General features: G+C 46.7%; 1 protein-coding gene across 6 annotated transcripts in view; it reads left to right on the top strand.

The window, feature by feature from the left end:
* rb1cc1 (RB1 inducible coiled-coil 1) overlaps positions 1–3,321 on the top strand; it is a 164,141-nt gene extending 160,820 nt beyond the window's left edge. For all 6 annotated transcript variants that reach the window (XM_033019723.1, XM_033019722.1, XM_033019721.1 and 3 more), the window contains one exon: positions 2,328–3,321. In XM_033019723.1, coding sequence (XP_032875614.1) covers positions 2,328–2,405 — 78 coding nt within the window. In that variant the 3' untranslated portion in view covers positions 2,406–3,321. The remainder of the gene's footprint in view (positions 1–2,327) is intronic.
* Positions 3,322–17,974: the final 14,653 nt, after the last annotated feature.

Below are 17,974 nucleotides of genomic sequence, written 5' to 3'. Positions count from 1 at the left end.
GCTGCAACTGACTTTCACAACTACTTTGTACGACTGACTGAATCCATCTGGAGATACAGATGTTAGTCGAACTGGTAGCATGCAACAGTCATAAAGATTTGTATTTTTTCTTTATGCTAAGCTCCTGTTAATTTAATTTGAAAATAAGTAACTCGTCTGTCTGTAGTACAGACTAGTTCCTTTACAGAAATGAATCTCTAGTGAGTACTAGACTAAGTGGGACCCGTTGGGTCCCATGTTTACACGGGAGGGCTGGTCCCATCAACGCAATATTCCACCTCTCCACCAATTCCAATATTGGTGGCCAGTGGGGGGGGGGGCTAGTATGGACATTGTGGGCCAAATGGATTCTTGGGGTGGCAGCTCAGTCCCTCAAGCCTGATGTGCTGGCAGCACACTCACGGCTGGTGGGCTGGCAGTTGACTCGCGGCTATTCCTTGAAATTCCATTTCAAGCAGGGTGCAAGGCCACCAAATTCAAGTGCAGTTTCATACCACTTCAAGCAGGGCGCAAGGCCACCAAATTCAAATGCAGTTTCATACCATTTCAAGGAGGGTGCAAGGCCACCACATTCAAATGCAGTTTCATACCATTTCATGCAGGGTGCAAGGCCACCACATTCAAATGCAGTTTCATACCATTTCATGCAGGGTGCAAGGCCACCACATTCAAATGCAGTTTCATACCATTTCAAGCAGGGTGAAGCCACCATAAAACCACACACAACACCACACTCACAGTTCAGTAGACATTCAGTGTGTTCAGTTGATTCACAGCTCAGACAGAGTCGTGACCTCTCCCTCCCCCATCATGCAGAGACTGAGCCACACCCACACTTCCGGGTTTTATAATCCCTCCCCCTCCCACCGGAAAAGGTGTGGCCTTCATGGCGTGAATGACAGGAGAGAGATTCTCAACATTTTTTAAACACTAATAACACTTTTTCATTGATGGGAAGAATCCTCTGCACCTGAAGAGCGGAGGGGGACTGAGTAAGATGGCCAAATATCACAGCCGTAAGTGGTAGCGTTTTATCTAAAATCAATATACTGCAAACAGGAAGTTCGCAGCGCCTTTTTACTTCAGCCCAAACCCCCCATACAACCATTTGCAGTGCCTTTTTACTTCAACCCAAAACCCCCAAACAACCATTTGCAGTGCCTTTTCACTTCAACCCAAAACCCCCAAACAACCATTTGCAGTGCATTTTTACTTCAAACCAACCATATTGTAGACATGTGTTCAGTGTTATTCAGAGCTCAGAGATGTGAACCTCTCGCTTACTCCATCTTGCAGAGACTGAGTGAGGCACACCACTTCCGGGTTTTATTAACCTATTGCATTTTTGTCCTTGCTTGCACAGATTTTGGTAGAATTATCCCTTAAGCTCCAACCAGCCAAGGCATGTCAGCCATGCTCTGCCCGCACCCTGGACTGGTCATCACAGATGGATGTTTCTGTGAAAGGGTGGATTGTGACTACACTGATCTGCTAAACATTTCAATCAAAAAACATTCAATGGCCTGATGCAATAACCATGATAGCTTTGCTTTATTTCTCCTCAAATTCCATTTTCAGATGTTGCTTTCAGCCACTCTCATCCCCGCCATAGACAGGTCAAGCCACTCCAATCACCATGAATTATGTTTTCTATTTAGTATTACAGATTATTCAGGATATGTACTTTTCAAAGCTGTTTTTAACATTGTATTATAGTAGCATAATTTAACTGATCAATATAAATCCATAGAAAATATGTAAAGAATCATTTTGTTGCAGACAAATGCTTAATGGTAAACACATAATAAGCCTTCAAATATTGCTGTCTTCTTTCTGAATGCAGATTAGCAAACAAATTCTTTGTTCTTGAAAGCACATGCTAATTACCGTGAGAAAATAACTAGACTCTAAATTTATGATGTGATTCTTTCTGAGATTTATAAGCAGAATATATATATTCATTTTGTAGACACAAAATACTGTAGTAATTCAGCAGGACAGGCAGCATCTCTGGATAGAAGGAATGGGTGACGTTTTATGTCAAGACCCTTCTTCAGTCTTGCCTTGTATCAAAATAGCTGTGCAGGAAAGGTCATGGTCCGTAATGTCACCTGTGCATTCCCTCCATGGATGCCCCCTGACCTGCTGTGTTACTCTAGCACTTTGTGATTTGTTTATAGATCACGTTGTTTTGGAATAATTCATTTGAATTCTCTATCCTTTTGTGAGAGAGAGATTGAGTAAAAGAAGCATTAATGCATACTTTTAAAGCATTGTATTGTTTCCATTTTGACTAAGCGGAAATATTTTTTTAAATTGTATTTTAGGCTCAAAATCGATTTAAGGTCCCACTGGGAACAAAATTCTACAGAGTGAAAGCAGTTTCCTGGAACAAGAAAGTATAACAGTGATGTGAAAGAAACTGTTGATAGCTCATCCTTTCCCTTCTGATGTGTTTCCTTTATGGCTTGTTATGCAGTCTCAAATAACTTCCATTTGGAAAAGGTGACACAAATATAATTCATGAGTGGAAACTTGCTGGAGTATAATGATTTATTATTTGCTCTCCCCATTGTGTATGGAATTCCGCTCTGTCCAAATCATAAAATGTATCTCGTCTCATTCAATGAACTGCCTTTAATCTTACACCGAAGACTTGGAAATGTATACCAAATAATTTATTTCCATGGAGCATGACTTGTACATTGTGGCATAACTGCCCTGTTAAATGCTTGCTCAAAAAAAATACTGAATATTCAGATGTTAAAACATTTGTCATTATTACCAGCATATGTGACAACTTATTGCTATCAAAGTAAATTACGTGCAAAACAACTTTACCATATGTATTTAATCATTTAAACATTTGTGTTCCTTGCATGCAAAAGTCCCATGTAAAGTTTGATCTTAATTTTGCCGCCATGAATTTTCATTCTTGCTGTTCATCTACATATATACTAAGATTACTTAGAGGTGTAGAGATCCAGCCCTATATAGTGAAGAGCAGTGCAATGAATGAATAGGACTGGAATTTACATCAGTTGCTAGAGTTGTATTTGCAAAAATGTACCATCAGTTGTTAATTGTGTATACACATTGGAAAGGGAGGAATCTGTTGTTTACAGATAACATGATATAAAAGCTTCCCAGCAACTTAAAGCTGGAATAAATTTAATATATTGTTTCATCTTGGTGACCAATGTTGCATTCAGTTTTAAAATGTATTTCTCTTGTACATTAACCATCGTAACACCTTTAAGTATAAACATTATTGTATTGTAAAAGAACTTAAGAATTTTGAAATAAACATTTAAACCTGTAGAGCGTGCATCTTACAATCTTATCTATATACTTTTAAAACTCTGTGTGTGGGTGCGTGTCATTTTGCCTTTGAAACGTATTTCCTCGAAAACCAGACGCAAAAATGCGGAGATTTTTACATATTTCGGTAGGGATTTAACTTACGATTTCAGAAATCCCACTCCTCTCTAAATTTGCTCAATTACTTCCCCAGATTTTGAATAAAATTGTTCACAAAACTCACTTTAAAAAAAATAACATCGCTTCCCAGCTGCTGACGTCACAATGCCCACATGCCCACCAATCAAGGCCCACCTGCCTCTTGCCCCCCCCCCCCCCCCCGCCGCTGTGGATTAATGCAGCTGCTGTCAACGCGCAAGCGCAGTTTTCCACGAGGTACGTTAGCCCACTCACCCCGCCTTTCTTCAAAAGGCGCAGAAAGATCAAGAAAGTTTTGCAGCAGACCCTACAGCTCAGCTCCGCTATAGGATATTGATTCGGCACATAGCGGTTTCGGCGGTGCCCACGCGCTGAAGAAGTTTTCTCCTCACTGCCGGTGCAGCTCGTGAAGCCCCACCCCTCCCATCCCCTGCCCGCCTGCGTGCTCATTCCAGCTGTGGGTTTCCAGAGAGTCAGATGCCGCCTCTGTCTCCGCATTTGGCAGCCCACTCCCTCGCCTGGCTCTCCTCCCCTTCTCACCCCCTCTCCTTCCTATCTACCTGCCACAGGGGACGACCTCTCCGGGGAGGCCCTGTCACTGGCGGAAGCCACGATCGGCTGGTCCGCCCGCTGCTTTTCACCATCCTCAGATCGCTCCGTGCCTCGCTACGGCTGCCGACCCGCCCCCCTCCTCTCTCTCTCTCCCTCTCTCCCCCTCTCCCCGCTCTCTCTCCCCTTCTCTCCCTCTCCCTCCCCTCCCTCTCCCTCCCCTCCCTCTCTCCCCCCTCTCTCCCCCCTCTCTCCCTTCCTCTCCCCCCTCTCTCCCCCTACCCTCCCCCACCCTCCCTCCCCTAAACCCCCTTCCCCCCTCCCCTACTCCCTTAGCTCCACCTTCCCCCCACCTCTCCCCTTCCCTTCCCCCTCTCTCAGCCCCCCAACTAAAAGGAGCAAATTAATAATATTAATATAATATCATAGGGTGTAGTTAGTGTGTGTGTGGGGGTGGTTAGTTTGTGTGATGCCGCCCCCCCACCCCCGCAAACGCGCGTTGGGGGAGCAGACCCGGGTCTGCCTTGGTCTCGTAACTATTAAAACTCTCGTTGGTTTGTAACGGATTCTATTATGCGAGTATTCGTTTAAGGCGTTTGTGGATTTACTCCTCCACCCTTTGCCGCAACGGAGCAATTTTTACATATTCCTGTAGAGTTTTCCCTCCTCCACATTCTGTTTTGAAAATTAGAACATTTGTTAATTAATTTCCCCAATATTTAGTAAAAAACATCAAAAAAATTGAAAATCAAACTGCTGCGTCACAGGGTATTCTCACAGATGTCCAATCACAATGGATCTCATTTACATATGATATGACGTCACAATGGTACGGGTGGGAGATTGCAACCTTCACGTGGTCCCACGAATGCAATCAACCTGGCTTGCACAATCAAATAGAGCGTTGTCCTACCCCCCTCCCAATCTACCCCCCTCTCTCTACCCCCTCATGTCTACCACACCCCTCCCTCTCCACTCCCCCTCCACCCCTCCTATCCTCCCCCACTCTCCACCCTCCCCTCTCCTCCATCCCCTCCTCTTCTTCCCCCTCCACCTAACCCCCTCTATTTCTCTCCCCCTCCATCTCTCCCCCTCCTCTTCTCTTCCCCCTCCACTTCTCTTCTCTCCGCCTCTTCTCTCCTCCCTCCCCCTCACCCTCCTCTCCCCCCCCTCCCCTCGACTCTCTCTCCCCTCTCTCTCACCCCTCTACTCTCTCCCCCTCCCTTCCACCCCTGCCTTTCCCCCTCTCCCCTTCTCTCTCTCCCCTTCTCTCTCCCCCCTCCTCTCTTGCTCCTCTCTCTCCCCCTCCACTCTCCTCTCTCTCCCCTCCAATCTCTCTCCACCACCTCTACCACCATCTCTCCTCCCTCCTCTCTCCCTCCTCCCCTCTACCCCCTCCACTCCACCTATTCTCCTCCCCCTCTCCACCCTCCCCTCCATACCCCTCCACCTCTTCCCCCTCCAGCTCTCCCCATCCACCTCTCCCCCTCATCTTCTCTCTCCTCCAACTCTCCCCCTCCCCTCTCCTCCCCCCCTCAATCACCCCTACTCTCTCTCCTCTCTCCTCTCTCTCCCCCCTCTAATCTCTCTCTCCCCTCTAATCCCTCCCCCTGCCTTTCCCCCACTTCCCCTTCTCTCTGCCCCTTCTCCCTCTCCCCCCCCCCTTCTCTCTCTCCCCCTTCTCTCTCCCCCCTTCTCTCTCCCCCCTTCTCTCTCCCCCCTTCTCCCCCCTTCTCTCTCCCCCCTTCTCTCTCCCCATTCACTCTCTCTCCTTTCCTCTCTCACCTACTCTCACTCCCCCTTCTCTCTCCCTCTCTCTCTCCTCTTCTCTCTCTCCCCCCTTCCCCTCCCCCCCCCTCCCTTTCTCTCTCCCCTTCTCCCTCTCCCCCTCCACTCTCTCCCTCCAATCTCTCCCCCCTCTCCTCTCCCCTCCCCCTCTTCCCCGCCCTCTACTCTTCCCCTCTCCTCTCCCCTTCCCCTCTCCTCTCCCCCACCCCTCTCTCCCCCCTCACCACTCCCCTCCCTCACCCCTCTCTCCTCACCCCTCTCTCCATCTCCCCCTCCCCTCACTGCCAGGAGTGTTGGGGGGGGGGGGGGGGTTAGTGTGTGTTGGGGGGGGGGGGGGGGGGGGTGGTTAGATTGTGTGTCGAGGGGTGGTTAGTGTGTATGTGACGCCGCAACCTTCCCACCCCCCGCAAACGCACGTTGAATGGACGGGACCCCCTTCTACCTTCTTCCCCCTCCCCCTTCCTTCCCCATTCTTCCCCCTTCCCCCTCCCGCCCTTCCTCCTTCCCCCTTATTCCCCTCCCCCCTATTCCCCTCCCCCCTCTTCTTCCTTCTCCTTCCCCTTCCCCCTCCACTTCTTCCCCCTCCCTTCTTCCCCTCCCCACTCTTCCCCCCTCTGCCCCTCTGCTCTTCCCCCTGCCCCTCCTCCACCCTCTTTCTCCCCTCCATCTCCCCCTCTCCCCTCCTCCACCCCCCCTCTACCCCCCCTCTCTTCATCCCCCCTCTCTTCACCCCCCTCTCTTCTCCCCCCCTCACTTCACCCCCCCTCACTTCACCCCCCTCACTTCACCCCCCCTCTTTCCCCCCCTCATTTCCCCCCTCATTTCCCCCCCCTCACTTCCCCCCCTCTCTTCACCCCCCTCTCTTCCCCCCCCTCTCTCTTCCCCCCCCTCTCTTTCCCCCCCTCTCTCTTCCCCCCCTCACTCTCCCCCCCCTCTCTCTTTCCCCCCCCTCTCTCTTTCCCCCCCCTCTCTTTCCCCCCTCTCTCTTTCCCCCTCTCCAACTCCACCCCCTCCCCCCTCTTGCCTCTCCTCCCCCTGTATCTAAGGGGTGGCCTACAAATCCGTCCCGCGCGCGTACAGTAAAGAACCTCATCTCTCTTCACCAGGGAGAATGCCGGGGTCACAGGTGGCAGGAGCACTGGGGGCCCGGGGGACAAACACGGCGATGCAGGCGAGCAGGGCACCGAGCGTGGTGGTGAGGGAGCTGGAGACACAACCAATGGTTGGTCTGCAGCTACAGGTCGTGAGGGAAGAGAAAGTCTGTCAGTAGATGGGTAGATAGGACGCGGAGCATCTGGACACGAGACAGTAGGACGTGGTTCCTTCACAGGAAGGAGATGTTGATGTTTGCGTCTGTAGATCCCTCCGTCTGAACTCACCAGGTATGAGCGTGGCTCTTTTGCGGAGCTATGGATGAAACCCAAACGACCATAGCCCTTGTTGGTTTGAACGTGAACGGCTTGGCCACTGGAGAGAGGTGTAAGTGGTTTGCTGGACATCAAAAAATGTTTCAGTTGGAGTTGTTTCTGGACAGCAAGTGGTGAAGGAACCAGTGGCTGCAGTAGTTGTTGGGGCACAGGCAGTGCAGCATGGGTCTGTCGGGACATCAGGGGTTGGGCTGGAGACCCCAGTATTGGGTCACGGGCGATGTTTCTCAGGTTGAGCAGGTCCAGGTCGATATCGGATTTTGCAAGGTGTGAGCGCTCCATCAATTGCTTGGCGCTACAGACAGCCCATTCTGCAAGTCAATTTGATTGTGGGAATTCTGGACTGCTGGTGACATGGCGAAAATCCCATCGTTGCACAAAGTCTTTAAAACACTGGCTAGTGAACTGACTGCCGTTATCTGACAAGAGGCATGCGGCGGCACCGTGTACTGCGAATTGGCGCGCCAACTTTTGGATAGAAACATAGAAAATAGGTGCAGGAGTAGGCATTCAGCCCTTCGAGCCTGCACCACCATTCAATATGATAATGGTTGATCATCCAACTCGGTATCCTGTACCTGCCTTCTCTCCATACCCCCTGATCCCTTTAGCCACAAGGGCCACATCTAACTCCCTCTTAAATATAGCCAATGAACTGGCCTCAACTACCCTCTGTGGCAGAGAATTCCAGAGATTCACCACTCTCTGTGTGAAAAATGTTTTCCTCATCTCGGTCCTAAAAGATTTCCCCCTTATCCTTAAACTGTGACCCCTTGTTCTGGACTTCCCCAACTTTTGGAACAATCTTCCTGCATCTAGCCTGTCCAACCCCTTAAGAATTTTGTAAGTTTCTATAGGATCTTCTAAATTCTAGCGAGTGCAAACCGAGTCTATCCAGTCTTTCTTCATATGAAAGTCCTGACATCCCAGAAATCAGTCTGGTGAACCTTCTCTGTACTCCCTCTATGGCAAGAATGTCCTTCCTCAGATTAGGAGACCAAAACTGTACGCAAAACTCCAGGTGTGGTCTCACCAAGACCCTGTACAACTGCAGTAGAAGCTCCCTGCTCTTATACTCAAATCCTTTTGCTATGAATGCTAACATACCATTCGCCTTCTTCACTGCCTGCTGCACCTGCATGCCTACTTTCAATGACTGGTGTACCATGACACCCAGGTCTCGTTGCATCTCTCCTTTTTCCTAATCGGCCACCATTCAGATAATAGTCTACTTTCCTGTTTTTGCCACCAAAGTGGATAACCTCACATTTATCCACATTATACTGCATCTGCCATTCATTTGCCCACTCACCCAGCCTATCCAAGTCACCTTGCAGCCTCCTAGCATCCTCCACACAGCTAACACTGTCCCCCAACTTCGTGTCATCCGCAAACTTGGAGATGTTGCATTCAATTCCCTCGTCCAAATCATTAATATATATTGTAAATAGCTGGGGTCCCAGCACTGAGCCTTGCGGTACCCCACTAGTCACTGCCTGCCATTGTGAAAAGGAACCGTTTACTCCTACTCTTTGCTTCGTGTCTGCCAGCCAGTTCTCTATTCACATCAATACTGAACCCCCAATACCGTGTACTTTAAGTTTGTATATTAATCTCTTATGTGGGACCTTGTCATAAGCCTTCTGAAAGTCCAGATATAACACATCCACTGGTTATCCCTTATCCACTCTACTAGTTACATCCTCAAAAAATTCTATAAGATTCGTCAGACATGATTTACCTTTCATAAATCCATGCTGACTTTGTCCAATGATTTCACCACTTTCCAAATGTGCTGCTATCCAATATTTAATAACTGATTCTAGCAGTTTCCCCACTACCGACGTTAGACTAACTGGTCTGTAATTCCCCGTTTTCTCTCTCCCTCCCTTTTTAAAAAGTGGGGTTACATTAGCTACCCTCCAATCCTCAGGAACTACTCCAGAATCTAAAGAGTTTTGAAAAATTATCACTAATGCATCCACTATTTCTGGGGCTACTTCCTTAAGTACTCTGGGATGCAGCCTATCTGGCCCTGGGGATTTATCGGCCTTTAATCCATTCAATTTACCTAACACCACTTCCCGGCTAACCTGGATTTCACTCAGTTCCTCCATCTCATTTGACCGCCGGTCCCCTGCTATTTCCGGCAGATTATTTATTTCTTCCTTAGTGAAGACAGAACCAAAGTAGTTATTCAATTGGTCTGCCATGTCCTTGTTCCCCATGATCAATTCACCTGTTTCTGACTGCAAGGGACCTACATTTGTGGTGAATCTCTGGAACTCCCTGCCACAGAGGGTAGTCGAGGCCAGTTCATTGGCTATATTTAAGAGGGAGTTAGATGTGGCCCTTGTGGCTAAGGGGATCAGAGGGTATGGAGAGAAGGCAGGTACGGGATACTGAGTTGGATGATCAGCCATGATCATATTGAATGGCGGTGCAGGCTCGAAGGGCCGAATGGCCTACTCCTGCACCTAATTTCTATGTTTCTATGTTTCTACATTTGTTTTAACTAATCTTTTTCTCTTCACATATCTATAAAAGCTTTTGCAGTCAGTTTTTATGTTCCCTGCCAGTTTTCTTTCATAATCTATTTTCCCTTTCCTAATTAAGCCATTTGTCCTCCTCTGCTGGACTCTGAATTTCTCCCAGTCTGGTAGGCTGCTTTTTCTGGCTAATTTGTACGCTTCATCTTTTGTTTTGATACTATCCCTGATTTCCCTTGTTATCCATGGATGCACTACCTTCCCTGATTTATTCTTTTGCCAAACTGGGATGAACAATTGCTGTAGTTCATCCATGCAGTCTTTAAATGCCTTCCATTGCATATCCACCGTCAACCCATTAAGAATCAATTGCCAGTCTATCTTGGCCAATTCACGTCTCATACCCTCAAAGTTACCTTTCTTTAAGTTCAGGACCCTTGTTTCTGAATTAACAATGTCACTCTCCATCTATATGTAGATTGAAGTCACCCATTATAACTGTTTTACCTTTGTTGCACGCATTTCTAATTTCCTGTTTGATGCCATCCCCAACTCCGCTACTACTGTTAGGTGGCCTGTACACAACTCCCACTAGCGTTTTCTGCCCCTTAGTGTTTTGCAGCTCTACCCATATCGATGTATATCAGTGTAAAAACGTCTTATGTCCCGACAGCTTCTGTGGATGAACCTGTTCACAAGAGGGACAACTCCCGGGGACGTTGGCATTCCATGCTTCCCTCCCTTTCTCACTGTCTCCCACCTTCTCTCTTCCAGTACCTTAGGTGTAACAATCTTACTGTAGGACCTGTCGAGGAACGACTCCGTTTCTCGGACGAACCTGAGGTCATCCACTTGCTTCTCCTGTTCCCCAACACGGTGCTTCAGGAGCTGTACCTGGATGCACTTGCAACATTTGTAGCAGCCAGAGGCACCAGCAGTGTCCTTGACCTCCCACATACTGCAAGCATCACACTGAATCAGCTTGCTTGACATCTCCTTCTTTCGTCTCTCCCTCTGCAGTGTTCTGCGTAGCCTCCTCTCCGAAGACTCTCGAGCCAAAGACGGGCACTTCCTTCACAGGGTCGCTCTCTCACAGCAGTCTTGCTTATATTGACTGATAAATTGCCTAATTTACCAATTTACAAACCAAATTCCTCAGTATTCAACTGTTTTCACCCCTCTGACTCACTTCTCTCCTCCCACTTGGGCTAGAGCCAATCAGTGTTTTCTCTTGCTTATCTTCTCCTGCTGTTGCTTCCAAATCTACAGCAGAGGATGTAGGGCTTTGGAACAGGTCGATTTCAAACCAGCCCGAATACAAGTCAACGAGAACAAGATACTGTTTGCCATGCCACTCGAATATGTCAGTAGCAAGCGTGGACCAAGGCAGAGGAGGAACAGGGTGTGAGAGCAGGGGCAGCTTCTGTTGGCGTTGCTGTTGCAGATAGCACAGGCTTCAACTTTCTCACGCACAAATTTGGTCATTCCGAATCAATCAATGGGGCCCGGACCACATTCCTCATACTGTGTTGATGCTACCGACACCTCCTACCGCAATCAGCGCTCCCAGCCCAACACATCATCTCGACAATCCCCATGATTTATTGAAAAATGTTCTAACTGGCGGATTGCACCCCGCTGATCGCGAAATGTGCCTTGCTTTTGGAAAATTATGCAATTTTTGTAAAAGAAGAAATCATTTCATTAAATGCTGTCAAGCCCGTGGGAATCGCTCATTCCCAAGGCAGCCTGTGCACCTGTTAAAACATGAAGATTCTGATATCGAGTACCAGCACCTCCTCCGGATACTCTCTCCGATCCTGAAGATAACAGGCATAACATACATTCCTTGGTTGATCCCACTTCTGACACCATGTTAAGCAATTCACACATACTCACGGATCTGGTACAACAGTATTTATTGAGTAACGTATACAACACACTGCAGCATGTTAATCCTACCATGCAGCAGTACCAACTAACAGCACATGTTGGGTTGCGATAATATGAATGGTGTGGTAGTAGGCAGAGCTTATAATAATAAAGCACTACATTGATTAGTAAGTAATGTAACCAATCTACAAATACCATATAGGATATACTTGTTGATTTTCCTCCCTGCTTAAGATATTACAGTTCTCTGCAATATGCAATAGACTTCAAAATTGATCATTGGTTAAAAATGCTTTGTTTAGAATATCAAGGTTCAGGTAGGAACTATAGAATTTGGACTATTATCATTAAAATATTTTAATTGCCAAGGTAAACTATGACAAAAACTGTGTCATTTTACATTGACATTCCATGATAAGAGGAATGTAGTACATCCTGAGCATATTTATTTCAGCAAAGTGTTTAAGTGCTCCTTTGACTGGTAAGTAAGCAGCTGGATAAAAGCTTGCTATTAATTGAGCAGCATAACAGAGGAGAAAAAAAATAAATCTTTAAAGCAATGTATAATCCTATTGCAAAGCATTGGTTCGAAGGGAACTAATAATTAGCAAAAAAAAACAGACTGGAATTGTGAGAATTGTTCTTCAAATCTTTAATAGGACTTGACTATAATCCTTAATCTTTAGCTGGTACTGTGAATTTTTCATTTAGTGTTTGGAAAACTTCGCTACATACTTTATTCAGACTGACTATTACAAGTGATTTTTGGCATCTGCAAAAATTGTCTCTGGATCAGATTATTATTTTTGATAGTTAATTTGGAATGGCACTTATTGATTGTGTAAATAGCTCGTTCTAAGCTTCCCCCCCCCAGTCAAGTTTCAGTCAAAAATCACTGAATCAAGCACTTGCGCATCTAAACTTTATTTTGACAAAACACAATTACAGTTTCCACTACTGTACCTAACCATCGTGGGTTCGATCCTCCTATCTGCCTGATCAAGCCCTCTTGGCCTCGCTCAAACAGAGACACTCCAGAAGGTCACGCAGTCCTAAGCGCTCTCCCAGAAGATTGCCACAGGACCTCGTGACAGCGGACTTTTATATGTCCCCGGATCTCGAGGGGCCGAACCACAGGTGGTCTCTTTACAATCCAATTACAGATATCGATTAACCCCATACATGACAGACATTTTTCTAGCTCAATAATACAGTGGCCAATACATTGTAGTCAAACTGCTTCTTAGAGAAAACGAACATTGCAACATTTACCCTGATATGCAAGAAAACCAGACAAAGCTCAATACTTAATCCAATCAACATTCATCAAAGTAAAGCTTTGCAACATTATTTACAATTATTTACAAAATGTATGTCTGGTTTGCATTCATCCAATCCATTCTATGCATTTTGCACCTAATTTTATATCAGTCATGTGAGAAACTACGTGAAGAGCCCGTCAGCCCCCATGCGCGCCAATACGTCGACGCATGGCGCGAGGATCGGAGCAGTTTAAAACTGCTCCGGCAGGTAAGGGGATTTTTGTTGCAGTAATGGGCCGCTGCTCCGAAAATAGGGGCAGCGAGCCTGGAGAAGCTGGCACACCTTGTGCAGCTGCCACCGTGGAGGCTCCGTAAGGAGCTGGCGGTTTAAATTTTTCGGCTGACAGCTCGGCCGGGACAGCGACCGCCGTGGAGGCTCCGTCATGGAGCTGGCGGCTAAAAATAGCGGCTGATGGCTCGGCCAGGACAGCGACCGCCGTGGAGGAATGGGGCTCCACCGGAGCAGGCGGCTGTTTGGAGCATCTGACGGGCAAGGATTGTTCAGACACCTCCTTTGGAGCTCCGAAAGGGAGCTAGCCAGAGGCCTGAGGAAGCAACACCTGGTTCAGGGTTGCGTTATATTCCTCCCCTAAGAAACTCCGTTGAGGCTCCAGAAGGGAGCAAGGCCGGACTCGGAGTCACTGGCAGGCGCAGCTTGTCTCGTGAGTAATAAATAAATAAATAAATAAATAAACAGGCAGACAGATAAATAAATAAAAAATAAATGGGTGAATAAATAAATAAATAAAATGAAAAAAGGATATGTGCTCCTAGCTCAGGAGACACTTACAGGCTGTGTCAGTCAGGTGCCTGTGGAAGCAACACATGGTTCAGGGTTGCGTTATAATATCTCCCGCTCAGAAGAAGGGAAGCAACACCTGGCTCAGGGTTGCGTTATAATATTTCTCGCTCAGAAGAGGGGAGTGTTAGAGATTATTACATAGGTGATGCCAACTATGTGGATATCAATAAGGAATTCGAATCCCTTGAACTAATGGGGGATATGCTTCATTTTAATCATATGAAGGAGCTACCAGCTGTTGTCACATATTTGCCATCCCTTTGGGGAAAGGAGATTCACTGGAGGAAGATCTGGCTAAGAGCATCAGGGATTTAACTTCTCATTAGCTAACGGGGAATATGCGGGATACGGCTGGGAAATATGCCAGTCCAGATAACTGCCAGACTTTTGGATGTTCCATAAGTCAATTTCATCAGTAGGGATCTCTCAGTGATGATATGTAGTCAAATAATTATTTCAGCGAATCCAAAAACTGCTCACTGGAGTCATTACGGCCTTTTGCAAGTCAGTAGGTGGGTCTCAACTCTCGGAAATGCAGAAAGCTGCATTAACACTTCTCTGTAATGCACAGTTGGGGCTATTGCCTTCGCAAAAATGCTATAAGGCATGAGATAATTCCAAAAATGGCTCATTTTCACAGGGTCAGTAACGTGCAGCCTGCATAGTATCTCTTCAGAGAGGACTTATGTAGCAAGTTGATGACTTGCAGGGGGAATTTAAGGCGGCTGCGGGGGTGGAGTACCATCCTATGCGGGTAAAGCTCCAGTATTCCGGGGGGGTTCTCACCCTGTATTCAAGCGGCAGGAAGCGCCATTGAAGCTCCGGAAAGGAGCAGTCGGGAGTCACTAGCTGGCCCCGCAAGAACAGCCTGTTGAACCAGGCTTGCAGTAATGGCAGGCGTGACCTGTCCAGTGAGCCCCGCTGAGGCTCCGAAGGAGCAGCTGGCCAAAGGAGCAGCCTCTCGATCCAGGCTGGGAGAAACTGGCAGCGCGATCTGCACAGTCAGCTCCAGCAAAGGCTCCAAAAAAGGCAGAAGGCCGCAGGAGCAGCCTGTCGAGGCAGGCATGGAGTAATGGCAGGTGCGGCCTGTTCAGTGAGCTCAGCTAAGGCTCCGAAGGAGCAGAAGAGGCCGAAAGAGCGGCCTGTCAAACCAGGCTGGGAGTAACTGGTAGCATGACCTGCACAGTAAAGCTCCAGCAAGGCTCCAAAGAGGCTGTAGGCCGAAGAAGCAGTCTGTCCCATTGGGCTCAGAAATGCTGGCAGGCGTGCCTTGCACAGCAATGTTGCTTTTGAGCTTTGGAAAAGAGCTGTTTGGCAAGCGTGGGGCTGAAGATGTGGTCAGACATGGTCTGCAATGGAACTTCGCTGAAGCTCCAACAAGCAGGTCGACCTGGGCTCAGAGACACTGGCAGGTAAGGTCTCTTTACTAACCTCCGTAAAACTCCGAAATGGAGCAGTCTGTCGCCCCGGGTTTGGATTTACTGGCAGCATGGTCTCTAGTACCTTTCACTGTCTCTGGAGAAGAGTAGGTTGATGCAGAGACATTGGCAGGCTGCCTTGCATAGCAACCTCTGTAAGTTCCAAGTAGGAACAGTTTGGCTACCCTGATTCAGGGTAGACCAACTTGGAACTGGCTGGCCATATGGACCATATTGACCAGGGAAGCACTGCCTCAACATCTGTGATTGAGGTTATCAGGCTGCTTAGTAGAGTGAGGTAGTTTGAGGTTTCCCACAACATAGAAACATAGAAACATAGAAATTAGGTGCAGGAGTAGGCCATTCGGCCCTTCGAGCCTGCACCGCCATTCAATATGATCATGGCTGATCATCCAACTCAGTATCCCGTACCTGCCTTCTCTCCATACCCTCTGATCCCCTTAGCCACAAGGGCCACATCGAACTCCCTCTTAAACATAGCCAATGAACTGGCCTCGACTACCCTCTGTGGCAGGGAGTTCCAGAGATTCACCACTCTCTGTGTGAAAAAAGTTCTTCTCATCTCGGTTTTAAAGGATTTCCCCCTTATCCTTAAGCTGTGACCCCTTGTCCTGGATTTCCCCAACATCGGGAGCAATCTTCCTGCATCTAGCCTGTCCAACCCCTTAAGAATTTTGTAAGTGGTAAGTAAGTAACAACACATGCTTAATTCTTTCAGCTCAGCTAGTAGAGTTGCCAGTTTGTTGGAAACATAATTGCTCCTCTCCCTGCCCTGTAGAACGGAGCGGTTCAGGAGATCCTTCACACCTGCAGCCATTAGATTTTATAATTCGGACCGCTAGGCTGTAGGGGGATGCATTTTGCAATTATTAATTTTTAACTGTTAATTATTGGTCTTTTTAAGTATTTATTGCTCTCAGGTAGTGTCCACATTGTATTCTATGTATTTCCTGTCTGCGTTCGTTTTTGAATCTGTGGGTTTGTTGGTTGGGAGCTTCTGGACATCTGAATTTCCCTGAGGGGATCAATAAAGTATTTATTATTATTATTATTATTTTTATTATCCCCTACCTGAGATAGGTAGCTACCAGCAGAAAGCGGGTCCGGCATGTAGCATTTTTTATCTGACCTGCAGGTTCATGTTGTGAATAGAAAATATATATATAATAATCTGTAGGCTCTCAATACCAGAATTCCTGATTGAGTGGCTGGTCGAAGAGAGTGTGTTGCGCACACTGGCGACTGAGACAGGGGGTTTCAGTCAAAGGACTGCGGAGCAATTCCTGGTTCAAGGTTGCATTATGTTATTTTCCACTCTGAGGAAGGAGGCTGAGGATTTGTGGTGACTCTGATGGTGAAGAGTTGACAGGGAACTCGTATTCCCACATCAAGTGGATGTTGTGCTTCAGCTCCAGTCATAAGGATGTGATTATATGTTATGAGCAAATAAATAAATAAATAAATAAATAGATGAATAGATCCACCCTCCGCAGCAAGAGAAGCCAAAATTTCCGTCCGTATGGTCAATAGAGGAAACGATGGTTATCCAAGTGGAAACAGAGACATCTCACAAAGGATGAGTAGTCTGCCCAAGAACAAGAGGGGTATAGTTCTAATATTTTCTCAAGGTTGAAGAAAAGTGGAGCATGCCAAATCAGGTTAGGATTTGGCTAGTCTGATCATGTGTTTGGTTAACCAGTTTAAGATGGATAATTGTCTTTCAGCAATTTAACTGATTCAGAGGATTTAGGGCCTTAATCGATCTTGAAGATGCATACTTTTCCATATCTATACACGAGAGGCACAGATATATCTGGTGTTTTTGATGACAAAGCCAGTGGTGGAAAGTTTAGGCTCTACCTAGGGGTTGTCTTCAGGCCTAGGCTATTTACAAAGATTCTAAAGCTAATGCTGCCCTACTTAAATCAAAAGGGCATTGTGTCATGGAGTTTATAGACAACATGCTGTTTGTTGTACCTGATAAGACTCAGGGGGTTTATCAGTAGATGCCTCTTACGATATTAAAGATGAGGCGACATGAATTTTAATAGTGCCAATTTAGCCTACTCATTCAGGGTGTCCATTGTAAAAGGCGGCTGAAAGAAGCTCCTATTTACTCGAAGTCACGAGTGATGGCTAGTTCAGCCTATTTCTCGTGCAGCTAGCTCTGCACTGTTGTATGGGAAGATTGAGAAGAAGACATGTGAGCTACTTTTAAACAGAAGTAGCAGAGGTTTGTGTTTCTTTCAGTTTGAGCTTAGAGAAGCGATTATGTTATAGAACAATTGACACTGCTTGTGCTGCTTTGTCATTCTCTCCAGTACCATAAGTGGGACAATAAATGATTGGTTATTCACCCACTGTTGACTAACGTTAAGCAGGTGTCTTTTATATGAACGCTCTAAAGCCTAGACTCATAGTAGTGTGGAATGTGTATCAATAAAAATTATTATGCAGATATTCATCTACTGTATTCCTAATGGGAGAGGTATCTTTTAAGTTGATTATGCTTTTAGCCATTGATTTCAGCACAAAGAACACAGTCTTTACTCAATCTCCGGCTCGGTCTCTGGGTCAAAACTGACATGAGGGTAGCTTGTTATGAGAATGATCTCATAAAGCAAAATGGGCACGGTTGGGTACAATTTGGAGTTGACAGCATACCCACCAGATCGGAGATTGGGGGTGTTATTATGTATACAGGTACACTGAGCTTGCTAGTACCTATGAGATGAAGGATAGTTTCTTAATTGTTATTTAATAGTTTTCTCAAGAGATTGTTGGTGCAGACCATCTCAACATGAAT

Source organism: Amblyraja radiata, chromosome 4, assembly GCF_010909765.2.
Source record: "Amblyraja radiata isolate CabotCenter1 chromosome 4, sAmbRad1.1.pri, whole genome shotgun sequence".
Classification (NCBI taxonomy): Eukaryota; Metazoa; Chordata; class Chondrichthyes; order Rajiformes; family Rajidae; genus Amblyraja; species Amblyraja radiata.
Note: the sequence above shows the minus strand (reverse complement) of the source record. Positions and strands in the feature narration are given on the sequence as shown.